The 21,069-nt window shown below is 35.9% G+C and overlaps 1 protein-coding gene across 1 annotated transcript in view; it reads right to left on the bottom strand.

The window, feature by feature from the left end:
• Nucleotides 1–2,943: 2,943 nt before the first annotated feature.
• nbeal2 (neurobeachin-like 2) overlaps nt 2,944–21,069 on the bottom strand; it is a 69,898-nt gene continuing 51,772 nt past the window's right edge. Inside the window, exons 31-54 of the mRNA XM_016556355.1 lie at nt 20,678–20,827; nt 20,305–20,462; nt 19,215–19,339; nt 18,885–19,005; nt 17,610–17,770; nt 16,471–16,604; nt 16,236–16,343; nt 15,938–16,033; nt 15,277–15,401; nt 14,895–15,035; nt 14,182–14,312; nt 13,972–14,081; nt 12,858–12,975; nt 12,674–12,771; nt 12,123–12,236; nt 11,892–11,978; nt 10,074–10,183; nt 9,479–9,651; nt 8,485–8,579; nt 7,516–7,632; nt 7,257–7,418; nt 6,904–7,052; nt 5,399–5,534; nt 2,944–3,895 (exon numbers count right to left, since the gene is read on the bottom strand). Coding sequence (XP_016411841.1) covers nt 3,788–3,895; nt 5,399–5,534; nt 6,904–7,052; nt 7,257–7,418; nt 7,516–7,632; nt 8,485–8,579; nt 9,479–9,651; nt 10,074–10,183; nt 11,892–11,978; nt 12,123–12,236; nt 12,674–12,771; nt 12,858–12,975; nt 13,972–14,081; nt 14,182–14,312; nt 14,895–15,035; nt 15,277–15,401; nt 15,938–16,033; nt 16,236–16,343; nt 16,471–16,604; nt 17,610–17,770; nt 18,885–19,005; nt 19,215–19,339; nt 20,305–20,462; nt 20,678–20,827 — 3,027 coding nt within the window. The 3' untranslated portion in view covers nt 2,944–3,787. The remainder of the gene's footprint in view (nt 3,896–5,398; nt 5,535–6,903; nt 7,053–7,256; nt 7,419–7,515; nt 7,633–8,484; nt 8,580–9,478; nt 9,652–10,073; nt 10,184–11,891; nt 11,979–12,122; nt 12,237–12,673; nt 12,772–12,857; nt 12,976–13,971; nt 14,082–14,181; nt 14,313–14,894; nt 15,036–15,276; nt 15,402–15,937; nt 16,034–16,235; nt 16,344–16,470; nt 16,605–17,609; nt 17,771–18,884; nt 19,006–19,214; nt 19,340–20,304; nt 20,463–20,677; nt 20,828–21,069) is intronic.

Raw genomic sequence — 21,069 nt, 5'->3', positions numbered from 1 at the left:
AGTATGGCCTCTAAACATAAATGTCTTCAAAGTTTGAAAATACAACTTCTCAGAAAATTAATTCAAAGGGAAAACAAGTTTTCATTCCCTAAGGACATACTGTATGTTTGTTCTTGTGTTAAGCATAAACTAACTTCATTTTGCTCAATATCTCAGAAATCGAAGCTTCATTACATTTAAAACTCGTTACATTTAATACCTTGATTTAAGGATGTTTAGATTTTTGTATTGGAAAACAAAAATACTGAGAGGAAGATATTTTTTTCAGTACATATAATGCCAATATTTAAGGCCATGAAGTTCTGCTTCAATTTAGGACCTATTTAGGCCTTAATGTGTGGAAGGGTGAATTAAGACTTTAAGACCCACACATTTTAAAAATAGACATATATATATATATATATATAAAAATGACTACAATAAAATCTATAACAGTATCTCAATGAACCTAAAATAACACTGATGAAAAGTCACAACTCAAGTCAACTGATACAGACTAATATTTTTAATTCAAAGAAACCATATACATTTACACAATCACATCACTCACTCAGACAGGAAGGCTGTGAAACAGAGAATGGCTGTTTACATCTCTTCTGAAGCCTTTATTTGTTCGAACAGATACGAGGTTTAACATAATTCATCCCGTTCGACAACATCATAGTAACTGCATAAGAATTGTGGAGTGGTTTAGTCGTAAGCATTTCATAAAAACAGGACTTAATCTCTTCTGGCTTCAGTTTCCCAACACAAATGAAATTCTATTGTTGGAACTTCAAGACAAAACTCAAACAAGAGAGTGTGTGTGCAAGGGTTTGTGCGTGTGTAGCGATGAAACGCAGTAAAAAGTAACGCACATTTTTTAAAAATCCCTTAAGCTAATAATTTCAGTGGCAGTGTTTGAACTACGAGTGAACGTGATACAGAGGACAATGTTGTATTTAAGGAATAACTCACTGAAGAAAATTAAAACTGTCATCATTTACTCCCCGTCATGTCGGTCCAAACCGGTATGACTTTTTTTTCTTTCATGGAACACAAAAAGAGGATTTAGAAGATTTGTTCTGGTTGCTCTCATTCATGTAATTAAACTGAATGTTGACTAAAGCTTCAAAAGAACCATATAAAAAGTGATCCATACGACACTATATTTCACTTCTGAACTCATACAGTAACTTTGTGTGCGGAACTTTAAGTCATTATTCATGAACAAACCGTTCTTTTTAGTTGGAGCGTTTCAGTGAACGACCGAGTTCACAAAGCCTGAATGATTCGTTCATGAATCAAACTGACTCAGTGTTCCGGTCACAGCAGTTATAACAGCTCACCTGAGGGGAAGATTTTTAGCAAATAACACCGTTTATTACTCACACGAACAACTTCAGAAAACGTAACATGCAAGTTTTATGGATAACTTTTATGCTGCTTTTCTGTCTAAAAGACCCAGTGTTCATGCATTGTAACAATTACTTGTGTTCAACAGAAGAAAGAAAGTCATGAGTTTAAAACAACACAAAGGTGAGTAAATACTGGGAAAAACATTAGTGCTGGGCAACGATTAATCGCATCCAAAATAAACGTTTTTGTGTACATATATGTGTGTGTACTGTGTATATTTATTATGTGTATATATATTATATTTATTATTGTTTATTTATAAATACACACACATGCATGTATACATTTAAGAAAAATATGTTGTTTATATATGAAATATATTTCTATATAATATAAATTATATATACATGTAAATAGTTGTAAAATATATACTGTATGTGTGTCTTTATATATACATAATAAATATACACAGTAGCCTACACACACATATACAATTAATAAACAAAAACTTTTATTTGAAATGCGATTAATCACGATTAATCGTTGCCCAGCACTAAAAAATATATAATTTCCAGGTGAACTATCCCTTTAAACAGTGTATAACTGCTGGCCATTGTGCTCGGTGCTTCAGTTTCTCTGCTGGCTTTGCTATCCAGCGCAGAGCAGCAGAATTAACGCAACTATCCCAGAGAAGCCAGCAAGATGTGTCCTCTGCTCTCTCCCCCCTATACCCATGTGTCACACAGACACCCCTCACACAGCACAGCCTTCAAAGCATTCAGTGCGTCAAGAGAAGAAAAAAACCCCCCACCAAATTCCAATGGTAACATAGACAGAATTGTGGCCCCAGCCAACGAACACATTCACAGAACAATTAAGACTAGCTGGTGTATGGTTCACATATTACAAATAGTTTCATAATTACAGTGAAGAACACAGTTGAGGCACTATGCGGAGTTAAAAACGGATAAAATTCCTGTTAAGATTTAGATTTTCTGTAAATGAGTTTATAAGCACAGCACGTTAAGCGTCATGTGAGGATGTGCTGAAACCGTTTCCCAGCTATTATATGAAAAGAAGCCAAAAGCGCTTTTATATCAAGTACAATTTATGCCCATTTTAGAAAGCGCACTGCCCTACAGTGGAAAAAACAAACACGTAAGTGCACTCGTACTCACGATTTTTGTGATGGCTGTGCAAATCCATAACAGGATAGGCACTTCCTTTTATAATATATAACAGGATATGAAAGATTTACACAGTGTGAAAGAGATAAATGTGTGCCAATATTGAAAAAAGCTGTTTTTATGAGCAGAACCTAATTAAGTAAATAGATAGTTCACCCCAAAATTAAGATTGTGATCGTTTACTCATGTCATGTTGTTCCGAAATTTGTATATTTTTTTTCAATCACAAAAGACAACATTTTTAAAAATATCTTTTAAAAACGTAATTATGGACCATATTGAATTGAAAAAAAAAAAAAAAAAAATATATATATATATACATATACACGCATGCATATATAAAACTCAAATATAAAATGTAATATATACATTATAATTTTCTTTTTTCAGGAGAAGGTCAGTCATACAGGGTTGGAACCATAAGGGTGAGTCAATGATGACAAAACTTTCATTTTCAGGTGAACTACCCCTTTAATACATTTCATGTCATAATCATTTCTATTGTTTACCTGTTTTAAGGCACCAGAGGTACTGAATCAAGTCACAAGACTTAGTAGGGCTCAAAGCGCTTCACACCATTAAACAAGAGTGAAAGGATCTTGTTCTAATTTAGGCGTCACATTAATTATTGCGTTATACAAAGCGTCTGCAAGTAACCGTGCAAAGCAATACAAACACACACACCCACATATTGTACATGCACAGAGCTAAAATGTCTCTATTGGTGCCCGTCCCATGGAAAAATCTGGCGTCATATTGTTTAATATAAGAAGGTTTTCAAGTGTCAGACGGAGTACCAGTGTACAAAAGCAAAAATCAGCATAAGATCTACTATACTATAAAACGGCTCAGGTGATGACGGTTTGTCACTCAGTGACAAGAGACTAAGTCCATCACACTGAGCTCCAGCCAGTGAGAAGACAGTCTGTGATTCACAGGACAGAACATACTGCTTTTAAAAAGTTCAGTCTTAGCCGTCAACGCTTAAAAAGTTTGCAGGCGACTGCCTGATTCGCCTGATCAAAAATCTTTGGAATGTTTGTCTGTTAAAAGCAGTACAAACCATTGCATTTTCGAGAAGAATGTTCTTTTCCCTTTTTGTATAAAAGTGCATGTTTGGATGTTCACCACTTGTGTTCCCTTAACTCTTGTTCCCAAGCTCTCTGTTTTAGAAGGGCAGGAAAGCGGACGAGTGGTGCAGGAGCGCCGACGCTCTCATCTCTTGTGGATGCACAGTGTTTGCTGAAGGCATGTGCAGGGGCTCATTTAGCAGGAGGCTCGACAGGGTTGTATTCGGTCTCTCCTGCGGACACCTGGGAGATTCTGCGTGTGGAGCCCCACAGTCGGCGGGAAAACTGCCCAGACCGCACCTGAATTAGGAGAAAGGTTTAAATATTGAATTTTTTAGTCCTTGAGAAAAGAAATTGCTGACTCAAGTAAAAATTAAACACATAAGTTACACATAAATTAACATCTGTAACAAAGGGAAGGCGATCTCTTTTTTTTTTTTTTTGGTAACATGATACAGTAGTTTATGGAAGCCCGTTTCCGCCACTGAATACATTTTTTTTTTTTTAAAAAGGTCATTGCGACTTTCTATCTCACAATTCTGCAATTCTCGCAATAGCGAGTTTACATCTCACAATTCTGATATTCTTTCTCAAAACCGTGAGTATAAACTCGCAATTACAAGGTATAAAGTCCAGTTTATATCTCACAATTCTGACATAATAACTATCAATTCTGAGAAAAAAATTAGAATTGCAAGTTTATAACTCTTAATAACTCACAATTGCGAGTTTATATCACACAATTCTGAGAAAAAAAGTCAGAATTGCGAGTTTATATCTCACAATTCTGACTTTCTAACTCGCAACTGTGAGTTTACATCTCACAGTTCTGAGAAAAAAAGTCAGAATTGCGAGTTTGTATCACATACGAGATAAAATGTCGCAATTACCTTTTTTATTTTTTATTAAGTGGCGGAAATGGGCTTCCATTGTAGTTTACCCAATAGTTAAAACAGACAATTATTATTTTTTTTTTAGCATTTATTAATCTTGGTTAATATTAATTTCCTCATGCACATTTTAAAAACACATTTTAACAATACATTAATTAAGAACTAACAATAAATAATAGTATATTTTAGAAATAATTGTATATTTTGAATAATCATAGTTTTTTTATTTACATTTTTTTCCCACTGTTTCTATTAATATTCACTATGGAAGCTTCTTTCCACCACTGAATAAAAACTAAAAAAGTAATTGCAACATTTTATCTCACGATTCAGACTTTTTTTCTCAGAATTGCGTGATAGAAACTCACAATTGTGTGTTACAAAGTCAGAACGGTGAGATATAAGCTCACAATTATCAGACAAAGTCAGAATTGCGAGATATTAAACTTACAATTCTGACTTTATAACACATAATAGCATATAAATGTGCCTATCAACATAATGATGAACTAATAACACTATAACCTCACAGAAGTAGCAACATGTCTTTTCTTCTGCACTGCTATGTACTTCTGAGTAACGAATTATAAAAAAATAAAAAACGTAGGAAGGGAACTTGGTTCTATTCATCAGTTGTTGATTGCATGGATTCATTTTTTTAAATATATATATAGAAATTAAAAAGTAATTTCTTTTAAAGTTCATTTTTACAGTTTCCTCAATATTTAGTACATATGCCGTTATTTTTTCAATTCATACACTTATAATGTAAAAGTAAACTGTTTTAAAAATCAAACCTTTTTAAAGGTGTAAATTGTGCCTTGTCAGCATTATGATGTACTAATAACAGTTTAGCAGCATGGAATTTATTTCAGGCAGTAAAAACCTACTGGCAACCCCTCCACCTCACCTCTTCCGGTTTTCCTGCTCCCACCACAATGAGTTTGCCATCCTCCAGGCCCACCAGGATATGACTGCTCTCTTTCGTGACAGACACACAGCGCACAGGGACCTTCAGGGCCAAGGGCGCAACAGCCAGATTCAAACTAAACACACGCAAAGACAGAGAAAAAGAGACTTGGGAATGAGAAGCAAATATGGACCCAGCTGCTGAAGATTTACTGTGATGACACAAAGGATTTATTAAGAATGCATCTACTACAATGGGAAAAAATATCAAAGAATATGATCAAACAGCTCGTGCTAAGCTGAGCAGCTGTACAGTTCGCCTACACTACTGAAGTCTCTTATGTTCACCAAGGCTGCATCTGTCTGATCAAAAGTATAGTAAAAATTGTAATATTTAAAAAAATTATTGCAATTTAAAACTGTTTTCTATTTTCTATTCAAGTGTAATTTATTGTCTTTTGGCGGGGAAGCGTTGTCTTCTAAAAGACGAGATAACTCGTCAATGGCGGGGAAAGAGTTAATGACAAAAAACTGAATTTTCAGCAGCAATTACTTCAGTCTTCAGTGTCACATGATCCTTCAGAAATCATTCTAATATGCTGCTAAAGAAACATTTTGTTATTATTATGAATGTTCAAAACGGTAGATTTTTTTTTGAGAAATATAAAATTCAAAACAACAGCATTTTTTTTTTAAAAAGGCTTTACTGAAATTTTAGTCAAATCTATGGAAGCCCATTTCTGGCTTCTGGCAATTGCAAGTTTACATCTCGCAATTCTGACCTTTTTTTCCCCCGCAGAATTGCGAGATACAAACTAGCAATTCTGACTTTTTTTCTCAGAACTTTAAGAGATCTAAATTCGCAATGGCTTGTTATGAAGTCAGTATTGCGTGATATAAAATCGCAATTGCGAGAAACAATTGACTTTCGAGTTGCGAGTTTATATCTCACAATTCGGAGAAAAAAAGTCAGAATTGCGAGATATAAACTCGGAATTGTGAGAAAAAAAAAGTCACACAATTGCAAGTTATAAAGTCAGAATTGCGGGATATAAACTCACAACTGCAAGAAAAAAGTCAGAATTGCAGGTTTTTATGTCGCAATTCTGACTTTATTTCTCGCAGTTGTGAGTTTATATCTCACAATTCTGAGAAAAAAGTCAGAATTGTGAGTTTGTATCATGCAATTCTGAAAGAAAAAAAAAATCGGAATTGCTAGATGTAAACTCGCAATTGCGAGAAAAAAAAAGTCAGAATTGTGAAATAAAAAGTCACAATTACCTTTTTATTTTTTATTCAGTGGAAGAAATGGGCTTTCATACAAATCAAAATGTCCACACTAAATAAAATTATAATAAAATATTTACTTCTTTCAGAGTGAAAAATTTAAGGGGGTCTGAATACTTTCCGTACCCACTGTACATAAAAATAAAAAAAATAAAAAATACTGTCTACAAACCTTTAAACAAGGTGTACATTTAAAATGACCATTAGAGGTGTGTTTACCTGTACAAGTCTCGAATGTGAAGGTTCCCCTGTTGTGTGCCTACGATGAGGTAGTCAGGCACCAGATGCAAAGCTGAAATCTTCTCGTCCAAGGTCTCAGATGCTAAGAGAGTGCCATTCACAGAGTACACATGCAGTGCATACTTCTCCTACAGGCACAAAAAAACATATATATATAAAAAATCAAATACCCCCCAAAAACTCTTCTTAAAAAAACAGGTGTGCAGGCCAGATTTGAGAAGCATTGGTCTTACATAAAGCATTTTTTGGTTTACAATTGGTTTTTGTTAATTTCCATTCTCACAATAACTCAAAAACACTAGTCTCTTCTGACAAATATTGTCAATCAGCACCTTTCCAGCAGTGCGGCCCTCCATAACAGTCTGTGCCACTATGTGCCCTTCCATGCCGACCTCCAGGTGTGCCACAGGGGCAGCAAGGCAGCTCTCACACGGCGGTCTCAGGGTCCGCAGGTACTGTCCACGACGCACACTGTGCATGATTACTGTGCCATCCTGAACGAGAGAAAAAGAGCAACAGAGAGAAAAGTCATCAACTCATGATTCCTAACGGCAATGCAGTAACTCCTGAAGTGGTCTGATCTAAACTGACCTTTGACCCTGAGATCGCCATATCCAACTCAGTGCTGATGGCGACACATGCGACCTCTTGATCATGTCCACAGAGCACCTGCACGGGCCGTGGAGACAGACCGCTAGAGAAACCACCCTACATGTAAAAAATACACTCACTAGTTATAATACATAACCATGCTAACTATTTTTCTTTAATTCAACGTAGTATTATATAACTTATAATAGCAACATATAGACCAATCACAATAGCAATAGTTGTCGCAATAGCTAAATGACTGTAGATCAGTAAAATAACACCAATCTTGATAACAGCCAAAAAGTACCTGAGCACACTTTTATTTCAAAACTTAAATATAAAAATAAATATTAACAAATTAATAACAACATTACAATAAGGGCTTCAAGTAATTATCAGTTAAATAAATACTGATTTAAGTTAATAACACTTAACACATAATGTGAGAAAACACCCAGATATTAAAGCATAAATTTGATATTTTGACGCATTTGATTTCTATTCCTGGCTATTTACACTACCATTCAAAAATGTTGGGGTCTGTACAATTTTTTTAATGTTTTTGAAAAACAGCAGTATTGTGAAATATTAGTACAATTTAAAATTACTTTTCTATTTCTATAACTTTCTATTTTAAAAACGATTATTTTTGAATGTCATTTATTCCTGTGCTGGCAAAGCTGAATTTTCAGCATCATTACTCCAGTCTTCAGTGTCACATGATCCTTCAGAAACGATTCCAATATGCTGATTCGCTGCTTTACTGCTACTTTTGATCAATGTTTTTGTGCCCTTGCATAATAAAAGTATTAACATTGTAAAAAAAAAAAAAAAAAAAAAAAAAATTGTACGACAGTGTACATTCTGTTCAAATTTAAATGACTGCTCATGGGTGCAGATGTACCCTTCACACCCTTTTATTTTTGTATTAACTTGTTATCTAAGCACAAGTATTTTGTGTGAGCAAACCTGCTGTAGGACCTGCCACACCATGCAGGTGGTGTCTCGTGAGCCAGAGATGAGGTAGATACCACAGAGATCCAAAGCCAGGCATGTGACCACATCTATATCCCACAAAAAAGCACATTATTTAGCCATCAGGACATTTGTTCATAATCAAATGCATTATATAATTAGCAATTTGCACCACACATCTTCTGAGAAGTTGAAATCAAGAGAGAGCTGTCAAATTTCTAAGGCCTCTAAATTATCAACATGGTCAAAACTGCTGAAAACTTGTTGCACACAATCTACTACATGCTTTCTGCCCTTTATACTTTTAAGAAAGTAAAATACCTTTTAGTATAACTCAAAATTTGTCTAATATTTACAGATATTTATAACTAAAGTAAACTTTACACTGTTAGCAATATTTCAAGATGAACACTTACTGGACTGAAGGAACTTTGGTTTACTTGATTTTCTATACAGGTTTTTTTTTTTTTTTAGAAAAACCTTGATAAAATGTGAATATCAAATATGATACATCAGGCCTTTGAGGAATGTTTATTTGAATCTCTGAATCATCATTGTATTGAAATGCATTAAGTTTTGATCATAAGCATTTAAATATCATCTTACTATGACATTACTGGGAGACATGCACTTATGTAAGTAATATATAAATATAAATACCAGCAACTGAACCAAATTGCATAATTTTGCTCAGCTTGGGCCTCATACGACATGAGTCATAAACACCTCATGTATCAATTATGATACTCATTAAAAACACACATGCAAACTTTTTTTTTTTTACATTTTTATCATATTTCAGGCTTTACAGGGTTAATGGTTCTGTTTCAGCAACAAATGATTCATCAAAAATCTCTGCCAAATCTGACGGCAGCTAATCTTATGTAGGATTCAGCTCAACAGCTCCATCAAGCTCATTCCAATGCCTACAGCTGAGCCTTGGCTTTGTACTATTTGGGTACGTCTGTGTCGGACAGACGGCTCTCACCTATGTGACGGCAGATCCTGCCCACCAGCTTGGCCTTGCCTAACATAGTGACCCTAATGCGGCAGTCCCAGTGCCCCCCACTGAACAGCAGACGCCCGTCAGTGGACACCACCAGCACCTGGGACCCGATTTCCACCCCTGGGGAGAACGGCCCGCTGAGGAACCGCTGGGTCCTAAAAACAGATCCAACAAAAGGTTAGTACCAACAAATGGGACTAAACTTGTCAGCGGGAGAACATTCGAAATAGATCAATGTTACGTTTAAGCATCGGATTCGACACATGTTAGCAGACCACTCAAAAACAACAAGAAAGGCTCGGGAAAACAAATTAGCTTTTACTACAAAGGACCCAATTTAACTGAAGAACATTCATAGAGACCAAAGCAGCCAAACCACCAGAGTTTAATGTCAAAGAGCTGCTATTTATAAGCTGCTATAAAGCTTTTGGTTATTTGTCCAAAGCCCAATGTTGTCACTATAAAAATAACTTTGTGCCTAATCAAAACCTCTTGTCTTTAAAACTATATGAAAGTCACCAAGTCTCTGAACATGATTATATAATGTGTTTAGACATATGTACATGTTCAAACTTACTTTGGGTTGCTCACAGTGGGGTCTCTGGTGAAGGTGAAATAATTAGCTATGTTCTTGTCGTAGGGCAGCCAGCTATGAGTGCCTATCATTCCATTAACACTCACTGTCACCTGAAACAGCACAGATGCCATTCAACAAATACATCAACAAATGTATTGATCAGGAACCCTTAAATATGATCTGTGAAGGACCCACTTCCTAAAATATATGCTGAGAGAAAGCATTATTAAGAGCGTGATAGACAAAATGTTGTTTCCAAAAAAGAATTCAATTAAATTTAATTAGTTTTTATACTGTCGCTATACTAAAACAAAGAAAATTATTATAATATTATCAGTTTTTTTGTGTGCGTGTTAAGGGATAGTTCATCCAAAAAAATTTAAATATGACCTGTATGATATTTTTTCTTCTGTTGAACACAAAAGATGATATTTTTAAGATATTAAGGTCAGTGGGTACCATTAACTGTTTCCCCCCCCACATTCTTCAAAATATATTCTTCAATGTTTCACTGAAGAAAACAACGTAAACAATGTATGCTGTTCTGTGTCAGCAGCACCGTACGCGGATACGTTGTTTACGCTTTGATCTGAATGTAAACAATGTATCCGCATACAGACGTTGTTTACATATGTGATACTCACCAAAATGCCGCTATAGGGTGACGTGGAGGAGACAAATTGTTGAATAAAGTTGTTATTTTTGTTTTATTTGCGCACAAAAAGTATTCTTGTAGCTTCGTAAAAATACTTTTGAACCACTGATGTCACATGGATTATTTTAACTATGTCATTGCTATGATTCTGAGCCTTGATCATGTTAGGATCCTTGCTGTCTATGCAGGGTCAGAGAGCTCTCGGAATTCATCAAAAATATCTTAATTTGTGTTCCGAAGATGAACGAAGGTCTTACGGGTTTGGAACAACATGAGGGTGAGTAATTAATGACAGAATTTTCATTTTTGGGTGAACTATCCCTTTAAGTTGTCGGTTGCTAGTTGAGGAAACTTAAGTTGAGTGTGATAGGTTGCATTATTTTTTTGAGTTAGGTTAAGTTTTTTTCAGCCAAAAACAGTAAACTTTTTATACGTTTTGCCTGTTCGTTTACACGACAACGGCGGTTTGGGGACTGAAAACGCATATTTTTGAAAACGGGTTTCAAAGTTTATTTTTGAAAACGTCACCGTTATCGTTTCCGTGTAAACACCCAAAACGAGAATCTTTGAAAACGGTGATGTCATGCGCGTGCGTAGTTGGTATGTAGACATGCGCAGTACGAGTAGATTTTAAAGGCAAGCGCGAACAAACATACACAACAATGGCGGAGTACATGGTACTGTTGTTGCTGCTCAAGAGTTTGCTAACGCTTCTTCAGCAAAGTGTGGATTTACTTCACCAATATTACAACCAACAGCAGAGACGCATCATATACATCACATAATCGTCATATCCCTACAGGTACGGTTTACTAACAAGGTGACAGCGCCAACTACTGGCCTGGCATACATAATACAGCGTTTTTGGCCGTTTTTGAAAACGTTGCCATGTATATGTAAAACTTTTAAAAACGCAAGGGAAAAACTTTTCCGTTTTTGACTACATCGTTGTCGTGTAAACATAGCCTTATTTTACATCATTTTAAGTCATCTTAAGGCTCTCTTGAAAGTTTGCTGAGGCCCCCTAGTGGCCCCTGGCCCCATGGTTGAGAACCACTGTACTAACCCCCTTTTCCACAGACTCTCTTGATCCTCAAGACTGGTTCTGATCTTATTCAAATATTAGTACGTGACAAGTGAACATAATCGTGAAATAATCTCACCAGTACATCAGAACCAGGGATGATAAAGGAGCGGGTTTGATTTCTGGGCACCACGGCTTGGACTAAAGGCAGACCATCACTCACCACCTATGTGAACCAACATCAAAAACAACTCAAATCACAGTTTCACACAACAACTCCTTAAATCAAACCATTAGCACATGGTGCTCAAAAAGTTGCATTTCAGCATATTATTCAGCTCAAATGAAATACTGATAAATTGGGGCTCACCTCTTTAAAAGATCGGAGTTTAGTGAGCTGATCAAAAAGGTTGGGAGGCAGAATGTCCAGACGGGCCTGCCGCCTGAATGCGTTCTCTGCTGACATACGGGGAGGATGGGGCTCCTGAATTACACAGAGAGGTTTCACTTGTGACATACTACCCACAATACATTACACAAATGCTTTCAGAACCAAGGTTTTTAGCGTTAACTAAAACTGAAAATATTAAATGCATTTTTGTTAACTGAAATAAAGCTGAAATGAAAAACTTGCCTTGGCAACAAACTGAAATAAGCTGAAGTTGAAGCACTAAAATGACTAACTTGACATAAATTAAAACTAAAACTGAAATAAAAATAAACAGTAATATAAAAAAAACTAATATAAATTACAAAAGCACATAAGATTACTCAAATGAAAACTGAAAACAAAAATAAAAGCAAATTCAAAATATTACTAATTACTATCGTACTATATAAATAACACTCTTCAGACCTGGAAGCTCATATAAAATGAAGTTTATGCTGACTAGAGATGGAAACATCTGTCTGATGTCCCACCTTGAGAAGCTGACAGGGCGTCTGGCCAAAGTTGCTGATGATGCCTTCAAGGGCCTTGCGCTCGGTCTCATTAGCTATGGCGTCCAGATCCACTGCACCTGACAGCCAAAACACACAGCGATCAGTCATATTTTCCATGCAGGAACATGTTTAAACTAATACAAACTCATAAGAGCTCTCTTACCCTCATAAGTGCAGTAGTAGAAGACATTGAGAGCTTCCACCGCTTCAGGTCCTCGTTGCTTATACCCGAATATGAGATCGATCCACTCGTGTAGGTGAGCAGACACATGCTCACTCTCCTTTAAACACACAGATGCACAAAGAGATTGTGTCAGTTTTCTTTGCTGGACGCATCCGAAAATCATTGCACAAATGTTGGCCGATTCACAAACAAATGACTTTTTGAGCTGATTCTTTTTAAAGGAGTAGTTTACCCAAATATGATCTCCAAATAGCTGATAAAAACATCAACAGTCCACAAGTAATCCACACAACTCCAGTCCCTCAATTAACATCTTGTGAAAAGCTGCATGTTTGTAATAAATAAATTAATCAATAAGATGTTTTTAACTTTAAACCGTTGCTTTTGGCTAAAATACTAGTCCTCTATCCATAGTATTGCTTTCTCCAGTGAAAAAGTCATCTCTTCTGAATCAGGCGAGAAATATGCACAGATCAAGCACTGTTTACAAACATAAACAGTCCAAAACAGGAAGCGTTATTATGGATTATAGACTGGTATTTTGGCCAGATTTAAAGTTAAAACAGCTTAATGATGGATTAGTTTACTGCAGCTTTTCACTTTACAAGATTAAGTTAAGTTAATTAATGGACTGGAGTCATGACGATTACTTGTGAATTATTGTGATGTTTTTATCAGATGTTTGGACTCTCATTCTGACGGCACCCATTCACTTGCAGAAGATTTACTGGTGAGCAAGTGATGTAATGCAAGTTTTCTCAAAAATCTTTTCAGATGCAGAAACAAACTCATCTATATCTTGTATGGCCTGAGGATGAGTACATTTTCAGCAAATTAAAATTTTTAGGTGAATTATTCCTTCCACAACTCATTCTAAAAGTTTGAATCAGTCTAACAAATTACTTGAATTTGTTAGAGCAGTTAACGGAAACATCCGACTCACTCACTGGACTTGTAAGACTGTGGTATTTTAATAGTATTTTGTATTTCACAAAACATATTTACAAAATAAAGGTTACAAAAATAATTGATTGTTTTGTTTAGTATGTATGTTTTGAAATCAGTGCATTGTGCATTGTGTCTGTTTCCCCACCAAAGCTTTGCGGTGTTTCCTGATGAAGTCTTCAGGCGAAGACGCCCAGGGGGGAATCAACACATCATTGACCTTCTCCTGACTGATTTGCAAGCAGCCCAGATCAAAACCTGCACACATGACATATTACAATTCAAAATCCATCAATCCAACATAATTCAGTGCCAGTGTAGTTTTCATCACTGAGAAGCTTCAGAGAGGCACACTGACTGTTCATGTTCTGCAGGAAATCTGGGAAGTAGAAGAACTCTGGGATGAGCTCCTTCACATCAACTGGACTCTCCATTCGTGCCTGCCATGCTGCTGCTACTGAATGAAACTGCCTATCGGCACAATCAAACCTAAGCACACACACAATCACTCTTGTAAGTGCAGCCCAAACATAGGACAATATACATGATTACTTGAAAACCATCAAGTAAACAACACTGCAACCTAGTGGTCAATACTATGGAGAGCCAACAAGCATAACATTTTATTTACAATATTTAAAATGTTATTAATATTCAGAATATTCACAATTTGATGTTGGTGATCTACATTCCTGTATGGACACTTCATGTTTTTTTGGAGAATTAAAACCATTAAACTTAGAGTCAAATTTCCATTTGTACTTCAGGCACCGTTGGAATGAATAAACACATACAACATGTGTGTTCAAATGTCTCCAGTAGGACAAAAAAAAACAAAAAACAAAACCTTGAGCAGGGGTGTCCAATCCTGCTCCTGAAGGGTTAACATCCTGCAGAGTTTAGTTCTGACCTGCCCCAACACACCTTCCTGTACGTTTCTAGTAATCCTGAAGACCTTGAATAGCTGGTTCAGGTGTGTTTGAACTAGAGGTGGCCCTCCAGGAGCAAGATTGGACACCCCTGGCTTTAGCTTGCAGTATGAGCGCAGTGGTGTGTGAGTGTGTGTCTTACTTGCCGCTCTGGAGCTGTATATGTAATGAGGTGAAGGGCTCTGTGCGGATCATGTAGTGCATGACGCCGGCAGCATTAGAGTAGTGTGTGCCATAGTGGAACTTATCGATAGTGCCTGTTGAATCCTCAAAACTCTCATACCTAATCAAACAACAACAACAACAACAAAAACACATTTAGAAAATCAGATTAAATACTCAAAAGATGCTACATTACACTGCTTTATCTTATTATAGAACATACTGTTATTATTTACAAATTTAAATATATTTATAAATCATGTAGATATCAGCTTGTGGTATTTTCTAGTTTTGTGATGCATCTTTTAACAACATTCTTTGATACTGAGAATTCTGCAAAAAGGACTGAAACACTGTCTCACTTTTCCCTGACGTTCTGTGCATGTCGAGGGTTGACGACACCAATGGGTTTGGACAAATCTCTGAAAACAGCTGGGTCCTCCAGATCCAATTCAGCAGATGTGTAGTCACACAGCACCCAGGGGAACTGAGAATACGGACATGCACATGAAGAAAAAAGAAGACATGTGACCCATATAATATCCACCAACACCAGAAGTGTCAGTCACGCACATTTTTTTTTTGGATATTAAATGCATATTAATCACCCAGTTTAAATAAATTCTGTGAAATCTTGGTTTACTAAAATAAACAATAAATTACTTTTTTAAATGAAATTTAAAGACTGAAAAACTAAGTGAAATAAAATACATAAATTCAGCCTGAGATGCTGGTTAGGCTATAGCATCCCTGTGATACTGCATAGGACAAGCAGTGTGGAAAACAAAAGCAAAAAACCAAACCAAAACACAACACAACAAAACAAAAAACAAACAGAACAAAACAAAACAAAACAAAACAAAACAAAACAAGACAAACAGAACAGAGCAAAACAAAAGAAGAAAAAAAAAAACAATCAAAAGAAAACAAAACAAAAAACAAAGAACAGAACAGAACAAAAAAAAATGGCAAACAAAAATTACAAAACAAAACCAAATCAATGCTAGCTGTGTGACAACTCACCACTGGATACTGGGATAAATCATTGTATGTGCGACCAGCAATGGTGTTGAGCTGCATCAGATATTCAAAATTGGAGATCTCTCTGCAAATCCATCTCTGCAATAGAAACAAAAATGAAAATAAACAATAGTTAGATCTGGACGTTTTGGGGGGTGAGGCTTTTTGACAGCTTTTGTTGGCAGATACAGCACAGAGGGCATAGGAAACTATGGGAAAAAAGGGAGGAATTGGATTGGGAGAGAGCAGGAATGAGTCCAACCAGCAAAAATGGAAAATACTGGCATCACATCAGACGTACGTGAGTCAGGTTGGAGGCTTTCAGGAGCTCCTGAGGAGAGCGAGAACCAAAGTAGAAGAGATTGGGTGGTCTGAGACCTAGGATCCTGGAGTAGACTTTGTTCCGGACCTGTTGGAGAACCAAAACAAATATAAAAACACAAAATCCCAACAATGCTTCTGGCCATCTACTATGCAGCATCCTGTTCCACTGTAGTTTCTCTTGCAGTATAGCAGTTAGTATGTGTCTAGCTCACCCCTTTCCTGAAGTTGATGAAGTAGTGTGCCTGGTCGATGAAGAACAGCTCTAATGCCGATCTCCGCAGGTTGTAGCGCCTCAGGTGGACTTCCCTTAGCTGTGACAACGGCCTCTTGAAATCAAACCCAATGCCTGCAAAGATGGGCAGTCCAGAGCATTCACATTAGAATCATTAATCATATCTTATCCCATACACTACCAGTCAAAAGTCTGGAATAATTAAGATTTTTGGAATGTTTTGGAAAGAAGTTTCTTATGCTCACCAAGGCTGCATTTATTTAATGAAAAATTGTAATGTTGTGAAATATTATTACAAATTTATACTTTAAAATTCAATTTATTCTTTTTATGGCAAAACTGAATTTTTAGCAGCGATTACTCCAGTCTTCAGTGTCACATGATCCCTCAGAAATCACTCTAATATGCTGATTTGCCACTCAAACATTTCTTATTATTATACTGAAAACAGTTTTTGCTATTTCAAATAAATGCTGTTCTTTTGAGCTCTCTAATCATCAAAAATATGAATCAGCAAAAACGGTTTTCAACACTGATAATAATAAAAATTACCAATAATTGATCATCAATAATAATTGTTAATAATCATCAAATCAGCATATTAGAATGATTTCTGAAGGATCATGTGACCGAAGATGGCTGCAAAAAAATCACAGTAATAAATTATAGTTTAAAATGCATTAAATAGTAACATGTAGCGCCTTTGCGCTTCGGGCGTCCCGAGTTCGAGTCCCGGCTCGTGGACCTTTCCCGATCCCACCCCCCTCTCTCTCTCACCCACTTCGCTTCCTGTCGACCTACTGTCCTATCTAAATAAAAAAGGCATAAAACGCCAAAAATAAATCTAAAAAAAAAAAAAAAATGCATAAAAAAATATAATAATAATTATATTTTACAATATTACTGTTTTTAATGTATTTGTGATTGAATAAATGAAGATTTGGCGAGCATAAGAGACTTATTTAATGAAACATTAAAAAAAAATCATTATTTTAAACTTTTGACTGGTAGTGTACAGACATTCATAATGTGAACAATGAATGGAGGCTTATCAGAGAGACAAACAAAACGAGCTGGGCGGTATGATGGATGTACTACGCAATACAAGCTGTTACTCACCTTCCTCTGTCTCCTCTTTCTCACTGCTGCCATCGTAGAAGTACAGGTGGTGCGTTGTGACCTCCAGACGACCTGGTACCACGGCAACAATAGTGATGAGCTCACACTCCTCTGAGAGCACCAGCTTTTCCTTCTGGCTCTCCTCCTCGCCCTCCTCCGCCCTGAGGAATGACACACACAACCACACCCTGCTGAACATACACTCGATCACACTAAACACATCTCAAAAACTGTACACACAAAGCCTTTGCAGGCATCAAAAGGCTGAATCATTACTCAAACAATTCATTCAAAAACACTGATTCATTCAGGAACGAAACACCACTACTGTGCGTCTACTGGAACGTGTAACAGTTAATTCTGCTTTGACTTCAGTGAGGAATTATTTGCAGTATAAATAGACTAAACAGACTTTTGTTAACTAAAACCAAAACTATTAAAACAATGTGTTTGGTAACTGAAATAAAGCTCAAATTAAATAAACTATAAATATCACAAGAAAAACGTACAAACAAAAATGAGAAATGTTGTTTTGGCAACTAACTGAAATAAGCTGCTGTACAAAAATGACTAAAACTGAAATTAAAATTAATTAAAAAAATGTAACAAATGTAACAAAATTACTAAAACTTTAAGTATAATTAAAATTAAAACTGAACATATAAAAATAAATCAATTCAATATAATAATAAATACTGTAACTTTATATCAATAAATCTAAAATAACACTGGTAAGTTAATCAATATTAACTTCTTGTTTATTAAACTTATTGGGCCGTGCTGATATTTAGAACAACCTAGTTCAGATTTTGAAAAAAAGACATTTGAAGCTACATTTGAAGACACCATAATTGAAAAAAAAAAAAAAAAACTTGCCCTTTTTAGACTTGCCCTCTATTTATTTACTAACTGCTTTTTTTCCTTTAAAAAAAAAACTAACACTAGCTTCTCTATTCTTTTTGTATTCTGTCTGTTTTCTTTTTATTTATTATATAATAAGAAAAAACCCTTGCTACGTGTACTGCGTTAGGCTAACTGAGACTTGTTATAGCACTTGCATATCATTGCTCTTTTGTTGATTTTGATTGCTTCTATTGTCCTCATTTGTAAGTCGCTTTGGATAAAAGCGTCTGCTAAATGACTAAATGTAAATATGAATGTGATATGTTCGTCTTATTATTATTATTATTATATCAACTTATATATTATATCAACTGGTTTAGATAACTTACTTTACAAAGCAAATGTGTCTCAGAGTTACATGAAAACACTTACTCATCAATGAAGACAAAATCTTCAAAATCCTCTAGTTTGTCATCCTCCATGTCACTAACTTTGGCTTCCTTTGCAACAGCAAGAGGGATGGGCTCGGTTGAGCTGCGAGGGCTGTCGGCTCCTGCAGAAAAAAACACACCAAAACACTCCAATATATAAATATTAACAGTGAAATAACAGGGAGTTCAAGCGGACAAAGATTATTAGCAAAATGATTTTACCAACAGTAAACAGTACCAACTTTTACTCACTATTGATATTCTTAAATATCGTTAATTCATTAATATTCATTTAACAGATTACACAGACATTTTCCAGAGTGATACTGACCCATGTTATCTCTCAGTGCGCTGGCATCACTGTGGGAGTCAAAGCTGTAATTTGGCACCAGCTTCAGACGCATCTTAGAGTACGTCTCTGCGCTCGACAGTTTCCAGTTCACCTCTGGCTGAACCCTGAAACACAAACACTTCCACTCAGTCCATCATCACACACACCACAATATAATACCTTCATATACAGCATCAGTGTATACAACCCAACCCTCACACAGTGAGCTACAACAGTCAGACAAAACAGTCTGACTGCTTCTATTTGGGATTTTATATATTTAATTTAATAGATTTTAGTGACCCAAAATGAGTGAAAAATCCTACATAAACATTAAGTCAAGTTTTATATATTTTTTTAAATCCCCCAAAATCCCCATGTCTATATTTCCAGGTTTAAATGAAATTTGAAATCCCAGATTTCCAATGTAGTCTCAGGTTTTTGGACATCACTTAAATCGTATTTATCTCAAAGGGATAGTTCACCCCAAAAATGAAAATGTGCTCTTAATTTGCTCACCCTCAGGCCATCCAAGTTGTAGGTGACTTTTCCTCAGCAGAACAGTAAAGAAGATTTTTAGCTTAAACCATGGTCTTTGGCGACTCACTTTGAGAGTCGAAAAAGCAACACAAGCAACACAAAATTAATACCCGTAGCTCCTGATGATATAATGTACATAATGTTCACTGTCTTGCACAGACCAAGCATTTCTTTTCATAAGACCTAAATATATATTCAGGAGCCACAGAATTAATTTTATGTTGCTTTTTTAACTCTCAAAATGCTGGTAGCCATTGACTTGCATTTTATGAATCACCAAGGACAACGGTTTCAACTAAAATTCTTCTTTACTGTACTGAAGAAAAAAAAAAGTCACCTACATCTTGGATGGCCTGAGGGTGAGTAAATTAACAGCAAATTTTTATTTTTGGGTCAACTATCCCTTTAAATCTCTCTCTCTCTATATATTACTTATTTATTTTTTTATTCTGATAGTGATAATGGTGCAAAGTAAATGGGAGATAAACGACAAAAAATACATCAATGCCTAATATTCACTAAGAATCAAAACATTTGAATGTATGCAGACCTGAGTGCCCAGGCTCTTCTCTCACAGCTCAGTAACCTGCGCAGTGATTTCCAGTGCCTCCACACCACCCCCTGCTGGCTGTTAATCATCTTCTGCACACTGTGGTAGCGGCTGTTCTCTGTGCGCATTCGTTTCAGGTACGTGTCAATGATGAGCTCCTGTAAAGAGAGGAACACAAACAGTCCATGTTATTAACTCATCTGTCATAAAAACATGTATGGTTTGGTTGGGGTTTGAGATGTGCAATGAATAATCCCAGTATCCCCAAGCAGTAGAAACTCATGGTCTGCTCTGTGTGGGGATTGAACACCAATTTTTGTTTACTAGCCCAACATATTCCCTCGGTGTTTGAATAAATGGTGTTAACAGACACCTGAAACTTGGCTTTGCAGTCGGAGCGGTCCTTGTCTCTCCTCTGTGCAGTGCTCATGAGGGCATCAAAGCAGGAATTCCAAAAATTGGACATCAGGTCATGACTCTTCCCAAAAGTGTCTAGCTCATACTGCTGCATTGTGGGCTCCACCTACAGACATAAATTATGAAAAACTTTTTATTTTTATTTTTATTTTTTTAAATAGGTATTTCTTGCAATAATATTTGATTGAATGAGACATGTTTGAAGTTACTGTAAAGCAGCCAATATCTGTAACCACACATCAGAAATATATATTAATGTGCCAATTAATATATATTAATGTGTTTGTACAAATCAAATGTAAATAGGTAACAGTTAGGATAATCAACCTTTTTTTTTTTTTTTTTTTT

Source organism: Sinocyclocheilus rhinocerous, unplaced genomic scaffold (genome assembly GCF_001515625.1).
Source record: "Sinocyclocheilus rhinocerous isolate Xijiao unplaced genomic scaffold, SAMN03320098_v1.1 scaffold946, whole genome shotgun sequence".
NCBI lineage: Eukaryota > Metazoa > Chordata > Actinopteri > Cypriniformes > Cyprinidae > Sinocyclocheilus > Sinocyclocheilus rhinocerous.
The sequence above is the reverse complement of the archived record's forward strand: the minus strand, read 5'-3'. Positions and strand labels throughout refer to the sequence as shown.